The sequence below is a fragment of the Kogia breviceps genome, chromosome 14 (genome assembly GCF_026419965.1).
Source record: "Kogia breviceps isolate mKogBre1 chromosome 14, mKogBre1 haplotype 1, whole genome shotgun sequence".
NCBI lineage: Eukaryota > Metazoa > Chordata > Mammalia > Artiodactyla > Physeteridae > Kogia > Kogia breviceps.
The window spans coordinates 71,706,400-71,720,279 of record NC_081323.1 but is presented as its reverse complement, the minus strand read 5'-3'; the positions used below and the strand labels follow the sequence as shown (position 1 = coordinate 71,720,279).

General features: G+C 37.1%; 1 protein-coding gene across 10 annotated transcripts in view; it reads right to left on the bottom strand.

The window, feature by feature from the left end:
• Positions 1 to 13,880, bottom strand: part of TNRC6A (trinucleotide repeat containing adaptor 6A) — a 106,501-nt gene that overhangs the window by 53,500 nt on the left and 39,121 nt on the right. For 6 of the 10 annotated variants that reach the window (XR_010836586.1, XM_059036931.2, XM_059036924.2 and 3 more), the window contains one exon: positions 4,945 to 5,328. The exons of the other annotated variants lie outside the window; for them this stretch is intronic. Coding sequence is in view for 4 of the 6 variants with exons in the window: in XM_059036931.2 (XP_058892914.1) it covers positions 4,945 to 5,328 (384 nt within the window). In the remaining 2 variants the exon portion in view is untranslated. The remainder of the gene's footprint in view (positions 1 to 4,944; positions 5,329 to 13,880) is intronic. 10 annotated transcript variants of the gene reach the window in all.

Genomic DNA, 13,880 nt, shown 5'->3' with positions numbered 1-13,880 from the left:
GGTCTGGGAAGATCCCACATGCCACAGAGCAACTAAACCGTGCGCCACAACTACTGAGCCTGTGCTCAAGAGCCCACGAGCTATAACTACTGAAGCCCACGTGCCTAGAGCCCGTGCTCCACAACAAGAGAAGCCACTACAATGAGAAGCCCGCGCACCGCCAAGTAGAGAAAGCCTATGTGCAGCAACAAAGACCCAACGCAGCCAAAAAAAAAAAAAAAAAAAAAAAAAAAAAGAAAGTATCCTTAGTTATTCTAGCCTCTAGTCCAGGGGCTGGCAAACGTTTTCTATAAAGGTCCAATTAGCAAAGATTTTAGGTTTTGCCAGCCAGATGGCCTCTGTGGCAACTACTTACCATAGTAGCTGGAAAGCAGCCACAGATAACATGTAAATGAACGGGCATGGCAGGTTAAAGAAGACAAATGCAAGACCACAGCCAAATGCAATGTACGGACCATGACTGGTTTCTGGGGTAGGGACTTGTGGGGAGGCGACTACAGACGACATTCATAGGGCTGTCGCTCTAGACCAGGTGGTGAGTGTCGGAACCAGGTCAATGGTGGCAGCAGTGCAGAGGAGAGAGGAAAGCTGAGAGATGTTCTGGAGTTAAGATCAGCAGGGCATGATAAACCAGTGGCCTGTAGACATGAAGAAGAAGGAGAGTTAAGCATGATTAAGAGTACTAGATGGGTGACTGGATGAATGGGGTTGCCGACCTTTTGAGCAATGGGATCCAGAAGGAGAAACTGGTTATGTGGCAAGACAGTGAGTTCGATTCTGGACATGTTGAGTTTGAAGGGCTCAACATCAGCTGAAGACATCCAGAAGACATGGAACCTAAAACTGGGGAGAGAGATGAAACACAGCCATGGGAGGGAATAAAATCTGAAAACTGGTCAAAGAAAAATGAAAGAACGAAAGAGCTTTAAAAAGGAGGAAGTGGTCAATGATTTTAAAAAATGTAGATATATATTAAGAATGGAAAAGTCTGTGTTTTAACCACAATGAAAAACTTTAAAAGTCCGGATTTGGCACACAGAAGGTCAGTGTCCTTAGTCAGAGCTACTTTACTCAAGCGAGCAGGAGCCAGATTACAGAGGAATGAAGTGATGTATTCGAGATTCCAAGTATGGATTATTTTTTTAAGAACTCTAAAAGTAGAGAGAAATTCTACAATAGCCCCAAGAGAATGGGAGTTTAAAGGAATTTATTTTAAAGATTATAAAGACTTGACTACGTTTACAGACCATGGGACAAGTTGAGAGCAAGAAGTGGAAGTTACAGGACAGCGAGGATGTGTACTATCCCGAAAAGACAGTTAAGAGCACAGGTGGATGGACAGTATTTTAATCTTTAAACATCTCTGGAAACTTTAAGTTTCTTAAAAAAACTGAAACATAGGAAAATCTATAGTGTAATATAAAAACACTCACACACCCCTCACCTTAAGAAATACGCCACTAATATAATAGAAAACTCCTGTGTACCCCTCTCTTGATTACATCTCCTTTCTTCTACAGTAGGTAACTGAGTGGTAACCACACAAAATACTATATTTGAGTTTATTCATAAGCAAAATATGTTGTTTTGCAAGCTTTATATTTTATAAATGATATCACACTATAAACAAAGACATTTTTGGTACCATCTGCAAAAATGTGAACATGAACTACGTATCACAGGATATTGCTGAAAATATCCCTCTTCTGCTTAATGGTGACTGTGGTATCATGGCTGTATAGAAGACTATCCTTATTCTTTAAGAAATTACCAGTGGAAGTATTAAAGGTGAAGTGCAATGAACATTTGTGCACACGTGTGCATATGTATGTATATATAATGTACTAATAACGGATGGATTTGAATCTATCTGTTTAACTTTTCTGTATGTGTCATGTCAGTTGGATGATAAAATCGTGGGTTGGAACACTCTGGCCCATAAGAACAATACTGCTGCCGGCGCTGTTAAGCATAAGTCCCCCCAAATCCTTTATCACATAGCCTTCAGGGCCCCCAATTCAAGGGTTTTTTGGGGGAGTAGCAAGGCCTGATACCTTAAGGCTCTAAGAAATCAACCGCAAAAGAGAGGTCCTTCGGTGATGACTGAAACCATCACTAAGTGTTTGAGGCACAGCCACAAACTGGCAGATCAGCCTGCAGAGGTGTGTGGTTTGACCAGCACAGGGTTCTAAAAACTTAAAATGAGAATGTCAAGGTAGTCAGGCAGGGTACAAAATTAATATATTTACCACAGTTCCCATTACTTCTTTTCATCCTTTACTCCACTTACCTGCTAGCCTATGAAGGCATTTATAGTTTGTGTGACCTCTAATTTAGGAAATACCTAATGTCATCTAGGTACTATCCCTCTTCCTTGACTGCAGTGAATTAACGAGAAATGCATTCTGTGAGGACAAGGGAAGTGTATCCAGAACTCCTCATCTTTACCATGCAAACTTTTAAGTAAATTTCTATGTATGTATTGCATGTATTAATTTAAATGTCAAATCTACTCCATTACTTATCTCTGTTCAGGAAACAAAAAAACCAAACACAAGCACAAACAGACAAAACAGTTAAGATTATGTTCCCACATCTCTGAACTACATGTAATTCACAACATGCAATTTTTGGGTTTCTGGGCTATTATTGTTCATGCTGTTTGTACTGTCCGGTATGTTGCTCTTCACTGATTGCTAAGCTATTCTCTAAGCTGCAAAATGAAAATCAAACATGTTAATACAGTGTGTGGGTCATAAGCACCCCATAAGGGTTAGTCACTATATTATTATTATTATTGTTGTTATATTATTATTAGCCCTTCAGGAGCCAGGACAGACCTAAGAAGTCCTCCCTAATTCACAGACACCCAATGCTCTATTATGTGACTAGTGTTCCTATTATCATTTCTAGTAGCACCTACAAAAATATTTTAAGGTAAATACGTGACTATGCTGTTAAAGGGGGATTCATAAATGTTTAAAAAAAGACAAAAGCACAAGTCTGGTTCTTCTGCAGAATGCTGTGCCTTCATCCTCTGCATTCTCTAGCTGTGTGGGGATTTAATTTTAAACCTCAGTCAGATTGCTACACCCTCTTTATTTCCATCTTAACCTCCACATTAACGCCGTCCACCTTTGTAAAGTTGTTTTAGGAAATAGGTGGGATATTTTTCCTTCTCAGCCCCTTTTTGACGACTTCTTCCTATGCCCACATCTTAGGCTTTCTTTTCATCTGAATGTATACCCATAACACTTCTGGGTTTCTTGACCCATAACAATTTTTGAGAAATAAGATTCTTATACTCCCATTGTTTCCATTTCAAAAACAGCTTTGCTCTTTCATTTCCCAAATTGAAAAAGCATATTCATCATATATTTTCTAAATTTACTATCCCACTTTCCTGTTTGTTAATTATCATACCACTATACTATTACTTAGCTTGCAGTAGGTACTCAAGCATTTGTCGTATAAATAAACTCTCCTAGGTTTTAACCACGATGATGCTGATGACTCAGTACATCTGCTTTGCTTCCAACCTGACTTCCCAAAGGAACTTCAAACCAAATTATTAATTGCCTGGCATTAGATCTAACATATCTAAACCAGACTCTTCCTCCTGAAAAGTGCAGGTCCTTTGGTAAAAGTTTCAGGGAAGATAATTCATTCAGTGCCTAAATATTAGGCACTAAACTAGCTGCTTTAACATGTCACATAATATCATCCTCAAAGCAACCTTATAGATTGGGTACTACACTTTACAGATTAGCAAAGACAGTCAGATAAGTGATATGGCCAAGCTTATGCAAGAAAGTGTGTAGGGGAGTAGAAGTAAGTATTAACTTGGGCTGATAATTTAAGTTTGCATCCTTTCCAATAATGTGCTTCTCTAATTACCTATGCTAGAAAAATCACATCTGTGCCCTCTTCCTCCTTACCTATCACTACCGATATGCTGCCAAAGCAAAGTACGGTTGTTATGAACATAGCTTTGGAGTCAGAGAGATCTTGATGTGAGTGCAGGCTCTGCTACTTATTAGCTGTGGAATACCATATCACAATGTAGAGTAGTTCCTGGTATATATGAGAGCATAGAGGTAGAAAGTGAATATTCTACCTGGGACAGTTAGGAAAGGCTGCTCAAACGAGACTCGAACACACGGAACAATTAAATAACCCGTCAAGGTCACACATTCTGGTATATGGTGGAGCTAGGACTTCAAAACCAGGTCCATCTGCCTCTAGAGACTGTTCATTACCAGTCTGCTACTGTTTTCATGTGTGGGAACCTTGATTATCCTCAATTCTCTATATGACTTGTGGTAAAAGTGTCAAAATAGTTCAATAAGTGAATGGACAAACCAGTCGTCAGAACATATCAAAACAAACTGGGCTTCGAGAAAACTGTAAGCACATACTGGATTTATCTTCTGCCTCACAATCATTACTGAGCTGAGAAAAGCCATTCTGAGGCAATAACTGAAATGCATGTGCTCTGAACAGAATTTTCATGGGTGGTAGTCTCTTTAGAGCACGTGGTAACTGATCTGAAACCATTTTTGTCTTGGTGCCTCAGTTTCCTCTACTGAAAAGTGGAGATAAGAACAGCTTACACCTCTCAGGGTTGTTGAGGATTAAATGCAATAACGTGCACAGCTGCTGAGCACGTAACGTGGTGGGGGGGTGCTCAATTTTAGCTATAGTCTTATAATCAGTTTTAGCTATAAGCTGTATATTAAAATGGGTAAGATCTGGAGGGAGAGCTCTAGTTAACCTACAGGAAACATTTTCAGATTCCCCACTCATAACTTCTGTATAGAATTCTTATTTTTACAACACAGATACTGATGAATACAAATACATCACCAAACAGGCATGAGTTTATAAACTTGCTACACTGCTAATGATGACAGTTGGAGTCTCGTAAGAAATGCCTTCTCTCACCTGACTGGTTTTTGCTGATCTGCACCTCTCCGTTATTTTGTGGCTGTTGATTTGTTAAAGCACTGCTCTCTGACTGGCTGCTTAACACTTTAACAGCAGATCCCAGGTTTGCTGCTATGACAGGAAAATGCTGACCCCTCTTTAGAAGCTGCTTATGTTCCTGGTGGCGAAATCGAGGTGGAACTTCGCGCGGATACCGAGGCAAGGCCTGTGATGGCTGCGGCTGCGGCGGCTGCTGTGGCTGCGGCGGCGGCTGCGGCGGCGGCTGCTGATTGTTGGCTGTGGCTCGCTTGGCATTATTATTAGTGCTGGTTGCTGTGGAAGTGCCGTTATTAGAGTTGGCAGGCTGAGGCTGGCTTACACTGGGCTTTATCTGTTCTGGCACTAATCCCAACAAAAGAAAAGGGGTGGAAAAGATTAGCCAGTAAAGTGCACCTCCATTGCAAGCCATCTAAGTAAAAAGGCACTAAGAAAAACAATCCTAAAGGAACAGAAGATTTACGTGTGCAGGGATATCCTTCCTCATTCACGGGCTCCAGTTTTCTTGAGAAGGATCACTGCCAAACGTCAAATTTTACTTCTGCTAACTACCTAGCCGATAAGGGACTGGACACCAGTCAGCATTCCCTGTCCTGGATGACAGTTCATGCTCACCATCTCTTTCCCATATTATCTCCAATTAGAGAACAAGCACTGATTATACAACTCTGGAACTCACAATAACTAAAAAAACAAAGGTGACAAATCAAGTTTTGTTAATCCCAAAAGAATCCTCAATTCCCAAGTAACTGTTCTTAATCTGCCTCATGTTTAATGTGTTTGGTCCCTATTTTTCATCTTTGAAAGGCAAAACAAGAGTAAGGGTAGAAAATAATCCTGCTAGTACAAAACAGCAAAGTTAACACTTTTTTGTTATTAAAATGTAAAGCCTGAATCAAATAAGACAAATTCAGAATTGGGATGTAAATACAAAGATCATAGACTGAAATCTATGAGACTAACCGACATTGGAGAAATAACTTGGATACCCTGTCTTAAGCAAGTCTGAAAGATAGCTATCTGTCTACTGTATGAACAATCAGAGACTACAGTGAATTTCTGGATGCCTAAAAGAGATTAAATAAGTAAATAAACTGATGGAAATGCTCTAAACCAGTGAAAATATACCCCATCTCTAGAACTACAGGGAGGCAGCATGGTATATGAGCTTTTGGTGCCAGGTGGACCCAGGTTTCAATCCCAGCTCTGCCTTTAGTAAGCGTTGTGTCTTTGGACAAGTTGTAAAAACCCAAGCCTGTGGTCTCTGTAAAAGAGGGATAACACGTATTGCTTGCAGAGCTATCCTAAGGTTAAATATATTAATGTTTACAGAGCACCAAACACAAGGCTATACATGCATACTCTGGTTTATTGTGCTTTGCTTTATTGCACTTAGAAGATACGGTGGTGGTTTGTTTTGTTTTGTTTTGTTTTTTTAACAAATGAAGGTCTGTGGCAACCCTGCATCGAGCAAGTCTACCGGCGCCATTTTTTCCAACAGCACCTGCTCACTTTGTGTCTCTGCTTCACATTTTGGTAATTCTCGCCGTGTTTCAAACTTTTTCATTATTATTAGTTATGATGATCTATGATCGGTGACCTTTGATATTACCGCTGCAAAAAGATTACGACCCACAGAAGGCTCAGATAATGGTTAGCATTTTTTAGCAATAAAGTATTTTTAAAATAAGGTATGTACATTTTTAAAGATATACTATTAAACACTTAATAGACTACAGGATAGTGCAAACGTAACTTTTATATGCACTGGGAAACAAAAAAATTTGTGACTTGCTTTATTGTGATATTCACTTTATCATTTTGTGTGTGGCAGTTTTAAGTTATTAGTTTTTAAAATAAAAATATATATTCACTTTACTCCGGTGGCCTGGAACTGAACCCACAATACCTCTGAGGTATGCCTGTAGACTGCCTATTTTTTAATGACTGGCATAATACCACTTTATACTTTTGTAGCAGTTTAACGTTTCTCTGAGATTTTGATGCATCTTCACAGATGCCACTGTCAGATAAAGTGATTCGTCTCCATGTGATCGGTGAGGACACTCAGAGAAAACTGTTCAAGAATTAAGAGCTCCAACCCCACCACTCACTAGCTATGCTATTTCTGTGTCTTTTTCCTTGTCTGTATGGTATAGACAGTCTTGATCTAGTACCCAGCATAATGTAAACACTCAGTAAACAAAAGCTATTACCGTGGCCCAAATAAAAGAAATATTTATCAAATGCCTACAATGTATACAATTCCGTGATAAAGTGTTGGTCACATGGGTCACAACAGCCACCCAACTTCCTCTTACAAACCCTCAGATCTAGAGCCACCTTTCATTTAACAGTCTAGCCTCACTATTGTCTTCTTTCTCTGAACTGGTGGATTTAGTCTATATCACTAATACTGATACTTTTTATTCTTAATATATGATCTTGACCTCTTATTTTTTAAAATATGATTTTGATTTTTCTAAAGTAATACAAAAAAATTGTATTTCAGGAGGAATTACATTGAAAAATCACAAACATTCCATCTATCGTTTGGAATTCCTTCCATTCTTGAAGGCAACCGAAAAGCCTCTTATTAGCATTTGGGCCAAGTGCATTCTAGGTCTAATTACTTTATGTAGAAAATTCTGTCTCCTAGACAATTTTATGCTCCCAGAATGTAACAATAATGTATATTCCTCTGTCATGAGGAAAATAAGGAACTAGAATATTCTAAAGTACCTCTGAAACCAAAAGAAGATCAATTATATGTAACTATGAAATTATAAGGCACATAAAAACTCTAACTCAGCTTTTACGTGCCTAGTATTGGGCTCAGTATGGTATTTAGCAATTGAATGTAACCTTAAAGTAGAAGAGTTACCCACTGCTAAAATACAAGTTTGTCCGCCACTTTATTACTAAAGGGAAAAGACTGTGACAATTTAATACCCAAACAAGATGTTATTTATGTGAGACAGCAACAGGAAAAGTGTTGTTTAATACGTTCAAGGAATTAGAAGATATCCTACATGCAAACACTGTGAATAACCTACATGAAGATGTGTATAAGAACCCTAACACTACTTCAGAAGTGACTAGGAACTCAGAAGCAGTACTTACATCGGTCACCCAGCAACCCCACACCTACCTCAAAAATTCAAAGAACTGCTGTATTTCTTATCAATAAAGCGCCAAGGGGAAAATAAGGCTGAAAGAGATACTAGTTTCTAGGGCCAGAAAACTTCACTGACACCAGTAAAAACATTAAGACACGTAACTACTGATTATAAAACTAAACTAAATAATCTAAAGTAATATCTCAGATGTAAACATAGGATGTAGTAGTAAAGAGTAAAGGAGAAACTAACAGTGCATGTAGGTGTGCCAGGGTAAGGGTGGAGTTGCTGGGTAACAGATATAAATACTGAATAATTTTCGCTACTGTATATGTGTAGTTAAAATTTAGGTTAATTATGTCAGTAAATATCTAAACCATTGGAAGGGGGAAAAATGACAAAACGATCCATTCAACAGACACAGAAAATGCAATGAAGAGAATTACTTTTAAATTGTGGTTAACATGAAATACAAAATGAAATGTCAAGCATAAGACTCAAAATATCTGTAATCACAATAAAAATGTGAGTGGGTGAAATTAACTAGTTAATAAAAGACCTTATACAGGGTTAAGAAAAAACAAACTTAAGGAATATACTTATCAAAAATCACTCCTGAAACAAAACAATGCAGGAAAATTGGTGGAAAAAAGTACAGAGACAGATATACTAACAAGAAATGCTAACAAAACTTAGATGAGACTTTTTATCAGACTTTTAAAATTCAAAGAGAAAGCATTATAAAGATTTTGCATATTGATAAAAGAAACCAACTAAAAAGAAATAAACAGCTAAGAACCTTTATACACCAAATCTTAGTATCAAAACATGTAAACCAAGTGGGGACAGAAAAGAAAAACTGAGAAAAAGCAAAACCATATATCTTGAAATGAGGTAACACCTTTTTTGACAAGTACCCAAGAAACAGTCATGAAGTGCACACACAAACCATTCAGCACTAAAGAAAACATCAATAAATTACAAAAAGTAGGAATAATACAGATGGTATTTCTGGATTACAATGGTATCACACTAGAAACACTAGCAAATACAACTGCCTTACCTAAATACATTTTGAGTTGAAGAGGAAATAAATACCAAAACTGTAGAATTATATTTTAAAAAAATAGTGAAAACAATACACATAATAAATTTTAAGATATCATAGACAATTATTTGCATCAAATGAAAATGAATGTGAAGCAACCAACTCAAGTTAAAAATCGAACTAAAGGAAGCAGTAAGAAGGAATCAGTAAAAATAAAAGTAGAAATCAATGACTTTAAAAGTGAACCAAAAGCAAATAAAGATTTGAATAAATATGACACAAATATAAAAAAGGAGTATAAATAATACATGCCGTAATTTTACATTTTGACCTCTGAAATATTTTACATTGTTGATTCAATAAAAGTTTTTTGGAATGCAAATAAGTGAACCAATAAATCCAAGGCATGGTTCTATGAAACAAGTAAACTACCAATTAACCTAATTTTAAAAAAAGAAAATGGAAAAAAAGTAAGAGACTTTTCTAAAATTAAGATATTTCTTAAGGCTGAATCAATAAATAATTGGAAAAACTGGAGGAGGGAATTATTTAACACTGATCCCAGAAGAGGCAGAAAAAAATAGATTAATTAGCATAGAAGAAATGGAGAAATTTATGAAATCATCAATCAGGATCACAGTTTAATCAATACTACCGTGCATACTTCTTCATTTTTTTTTAACTAGCATACTTTTAAGAAATATTTATCTCTAAATCAAATGCTATTTAAATTGTTGTAGGGCACAGCATAAGATGGAATACCAAAATTAACACTGTTACAAATAAATCAGACAAAATTTTCGTAATCTCAAACAATGGGGGAAATCAAAGAAGAAATATAAATAGTACTGGGGGAAAAAGGACATAACTTCAAATATAGAGATTCTGTAAAGACAAGAAAATACTATAATCTATACCAATAAAACAGAAAACCCAGCTAAACTGAGCGTTCTACAACATGGCTTGGCAAATCTTTCCTGTAAAGGGCCAGACAGTAAACATTTTAGGTTTTGCAGGCCATACAGTCTCTGTTGCAACTACTCAACTTGCTGCTGTAGCACAAAAAAACAGCCATAGACAGCACGTAAATGAATGGATATGATTGTGTTCCAGCAAAACTTCACATAAAAAAACAGGCAGTGGGCCAGATCTGGCCTGCAGGCTGTAGTTTTCCAGCCTCTGCTCTGTAAAATATAATTTACCAAAATGAGCTCACAGAGCAGTAGAAGATCCTATGGAATAATAATAGCAGAGGACACTGAAAGCTCCTGCAAGATTTACCTCCCTAAAAAGCACCTGGCTCAGATGACTTTACAGGAGTATGTAAATAAAATCCTCAAGAAGCATATATGATATCAATCTTACATAAACTGTTCCAGAACAAAGAAGTAAAGGTTCAAAAGACTGGCTGGATTCAAATTTGGGCTCTGCAACTTACTAGCTACATGACCATGGGCAAAGTTCTTATCCCCTCTGTACCTGTTTCCTCATCTGTAAAACAGAGTTAAGTATTAATACCTACACCCATCAGGTTTTTGTGAGGTTTTAAAAAGATAATAGATGTAAAGAACTAAAAACAGTACCTGGCACATGGTTAGTACTCAATAAATGTTAGTGATCACTATTACCATCTGGGTAAAAAAAGGGAGGAGGAATTAGGATGAACCCCAGGTTTCTGGCCTGGAATCCGAGGAGACAGTAGTACCATTTACTAAGATATGAAATAGAAGACAAAAATTAAATTTGGGAAGTATGTGAGAATGAGTTTAGTTTTTGTTTGTTTTTTAAATTGTTAGGTCTGTTATTATTTTAAGACAGCCATTCTCAAACTGTTTGGTCTCAAGACCCCTTTACACTTTAAAAAATTACTGAGAACACCAAAAATCTTTTGTTTATGTGGGTTACATCTATAGATTCTTACCATACTAGGAATTTAAACAAAGAAAATTTAAAAATATTTATTGACTCATTAAGAAAGTCCTTTATATATTAAATGTTTTTTGAAAAAAATTTTCCAAAACAAAAAGTATGCATTGTTTTACATTTTTGCAAATCCCTTTAACATCTGGCTTAACAGAAGGCAGGTGGATTCTCACATCTACTTCTGCATCCAATTTGTTGTGACTTGCACATTATGTACCCTCTAGAAAACTCCACAATATACTCATGAGAGAATAAGTGGCTAGACAAAGCCTTTCTACTATTCTTATGAAAATAGTTTTAACCTTGTGGATCTCATGAAAGCTTCAGGAAGCCTCTCAGGTGTCCTTGGGTAAACGATGAAAACCACTGCTAGAAGAATGCTACTGAATATATGGTTCTAGAATTTAGTAAAAGTTTGAACTAAAAATATGGATTTAGGATTCAGCATACAGGCAGAAAAAGTTATGAAGTTGTAAAATAAGAAATGGCAAGACCTAAAGAATAGGTTTAAATAGCAGACAGAAGAAGAGAAGTCATGGCAAGAATAAGTTACAACTGCCAGAGAAGTAGGAGCGCTGTTGTTTATTTTAGGAACCGGCCTCACTATCTATCTAATTACTAAAGCAGGGACATCTTCCTCAAATTCTCCCTATCCCTTTAGGTCCAGTCAGTCTAAAGGTCCAATAGCTTATCTCCTTGATACAATCCAAATGCATCCTTGCATCTCCAATGTCACTGCCGTGATTCAGGCCCTTATCAATTTCATCTTGCAAAAACCTAACTGGTCTCCTTGGCTTAAGTGTTGATCCCATCCCACCCCCTTTTCACTCTCCCCAAACCTATCATCTCTCTGCCCCACATTATCTATATTATTAAAGTGCTCTCAGAATTAATGCAAAGTCCTTAGCACAGCCCCTATCCACCACTTTTCCAGATTCATATCCTGCTACATCCACACACATCTCTTCTGCATCAAATACCTCCAATTCTCTGAAAGGCATCATGCTCTTTCATGACATTCCTTTCTTGAAAATCTGTCTACCACCTTTCCTAGGAAACAACTAATCACCCCCCACTACCCCGCTATTCAGCTAATCTTAGAAGTATTTTATGACAACGTCCCCTTCCCCACTCCCATACAACTCTTAGGCAGTCCTTACACCAGAAATCCCCAACCTTTTTGGCACCAGGGACCGGTTTCCTGGAAGACAATTTTCCACAGCCGGGGGCTGGAGGGGTGTGGTTCAGGCAGTAACTCAAGCAGCACATGAAGCTTGGCCTCTGCCACTCACCTCCTGCCGTGCGGTGGGGCCCGGTTCCTAACAGGCCCGGGGGTTGGGGACCCCTGCCTTATACTACATGTGCTCTGTAAGTGCAGGTTTCTTACTTCTTCTTTTTTCCACGTGGTGTTCCCAGCACCAAGAACAGCAAATGGCATGTTCAAAAATCCTAGAGAAATCAGAAATATACCTTTTCCTTGGTCTTAACTCTGCTTCTTCAAGGAACTCTTACCTTCCTACCCCAAATTTCCCATCTTAGATTACCAACACAAAGAGGAACATAGCTGATTTGTCCTTCTACCATTTAGCTGACTGAATAAATTCTTCCACCGAGCTTCATTAATGAATTTCTGGATGAAACCACCCTATTAACCAATTCTGCTCTTCAGCAAAAACACCTTAGGCAAGGCACATCTGTTCTAATGTACAGATCTTCTTTAAGAGCTAGAGGATACCCATACAATATTCACAATACGGTATTCCCAAGATCTTGGTTAATCTGTCCATCAAATTTTGTCCAAATATGTGAGATGCAGAAAAGTGGGATGATGAAAGATTTATTTTTCAGGCAGAGGCACGTGCTTAAAAAAAAAAAAGGCATCTGCTGTATAGCACAGGGAATTCTACTCAATATTCTGTAATGACCTATATGGGAAAAGAATCTGAAAAAGAATGGATATATGTATATGTATAACTGAATCACTTTGCTGTATACCTGAAACTAACACAACACTGTAAATCAACTATACTCCAATAAAAATAAAAATTAAATTTAAAACAGAAAAAAAAAGTCAGATTGCCCTCAAGTCTCTCTTTCATAACTAACAATTCTAGAAGTGATCCCCAAATTTATTTAATTAAAAGTGCTATGGGGCATGTGTTTAAAACAAAAACAGGTTCTTCAAGCCTCACAGATTTACTAAATCAGAATCTGTATTTTTAAAAGTACGTATCACGTGGTTCTCATTTCTGAGTAAATTTTGAAAAGTGTTCTACTGCATACTGTAGCAACTCTACAGAGCTCTTGACTTCCATTTGTGAGTCCAAAACAAAACAAAACAAAAGATAATACCTAACAATTCAACTAGAAGTTAGGGACAGGAACAACAAAAAAAGTCCCAAACACAATGGGGGAAAAAAAAGTTTGTAAAAGTTATGTAATAAAGGAATTTTTAAATTTAATTTTTGATTAATTTGATTTTTTAATTAGAAAAATGGTCCCAAATATATATAAAAATGAAGTTCAGATAAATTAAACAGTTATACTATACAATGCTAAATTTTTAAAAAGCTTTCAGAAAACACAGGCAAAACTTTTTCTAAGATCTGGATAAACAGTAGGTTTCCTCAGCATAAAAATGAGTCAAGAAATCAAAGAGTAAAAATTGTTAAGTCTGAGCAAATAAAATCATGCAGTATATTTTATTTTTTCAAAGGTGTCTGTGTGTATGTATCTGTCCCAAATTAAAAGGCGAACTGGAAAATATCTACCCTTTGGAACAGGTTAAGGGATCCGTTCCCCCACAC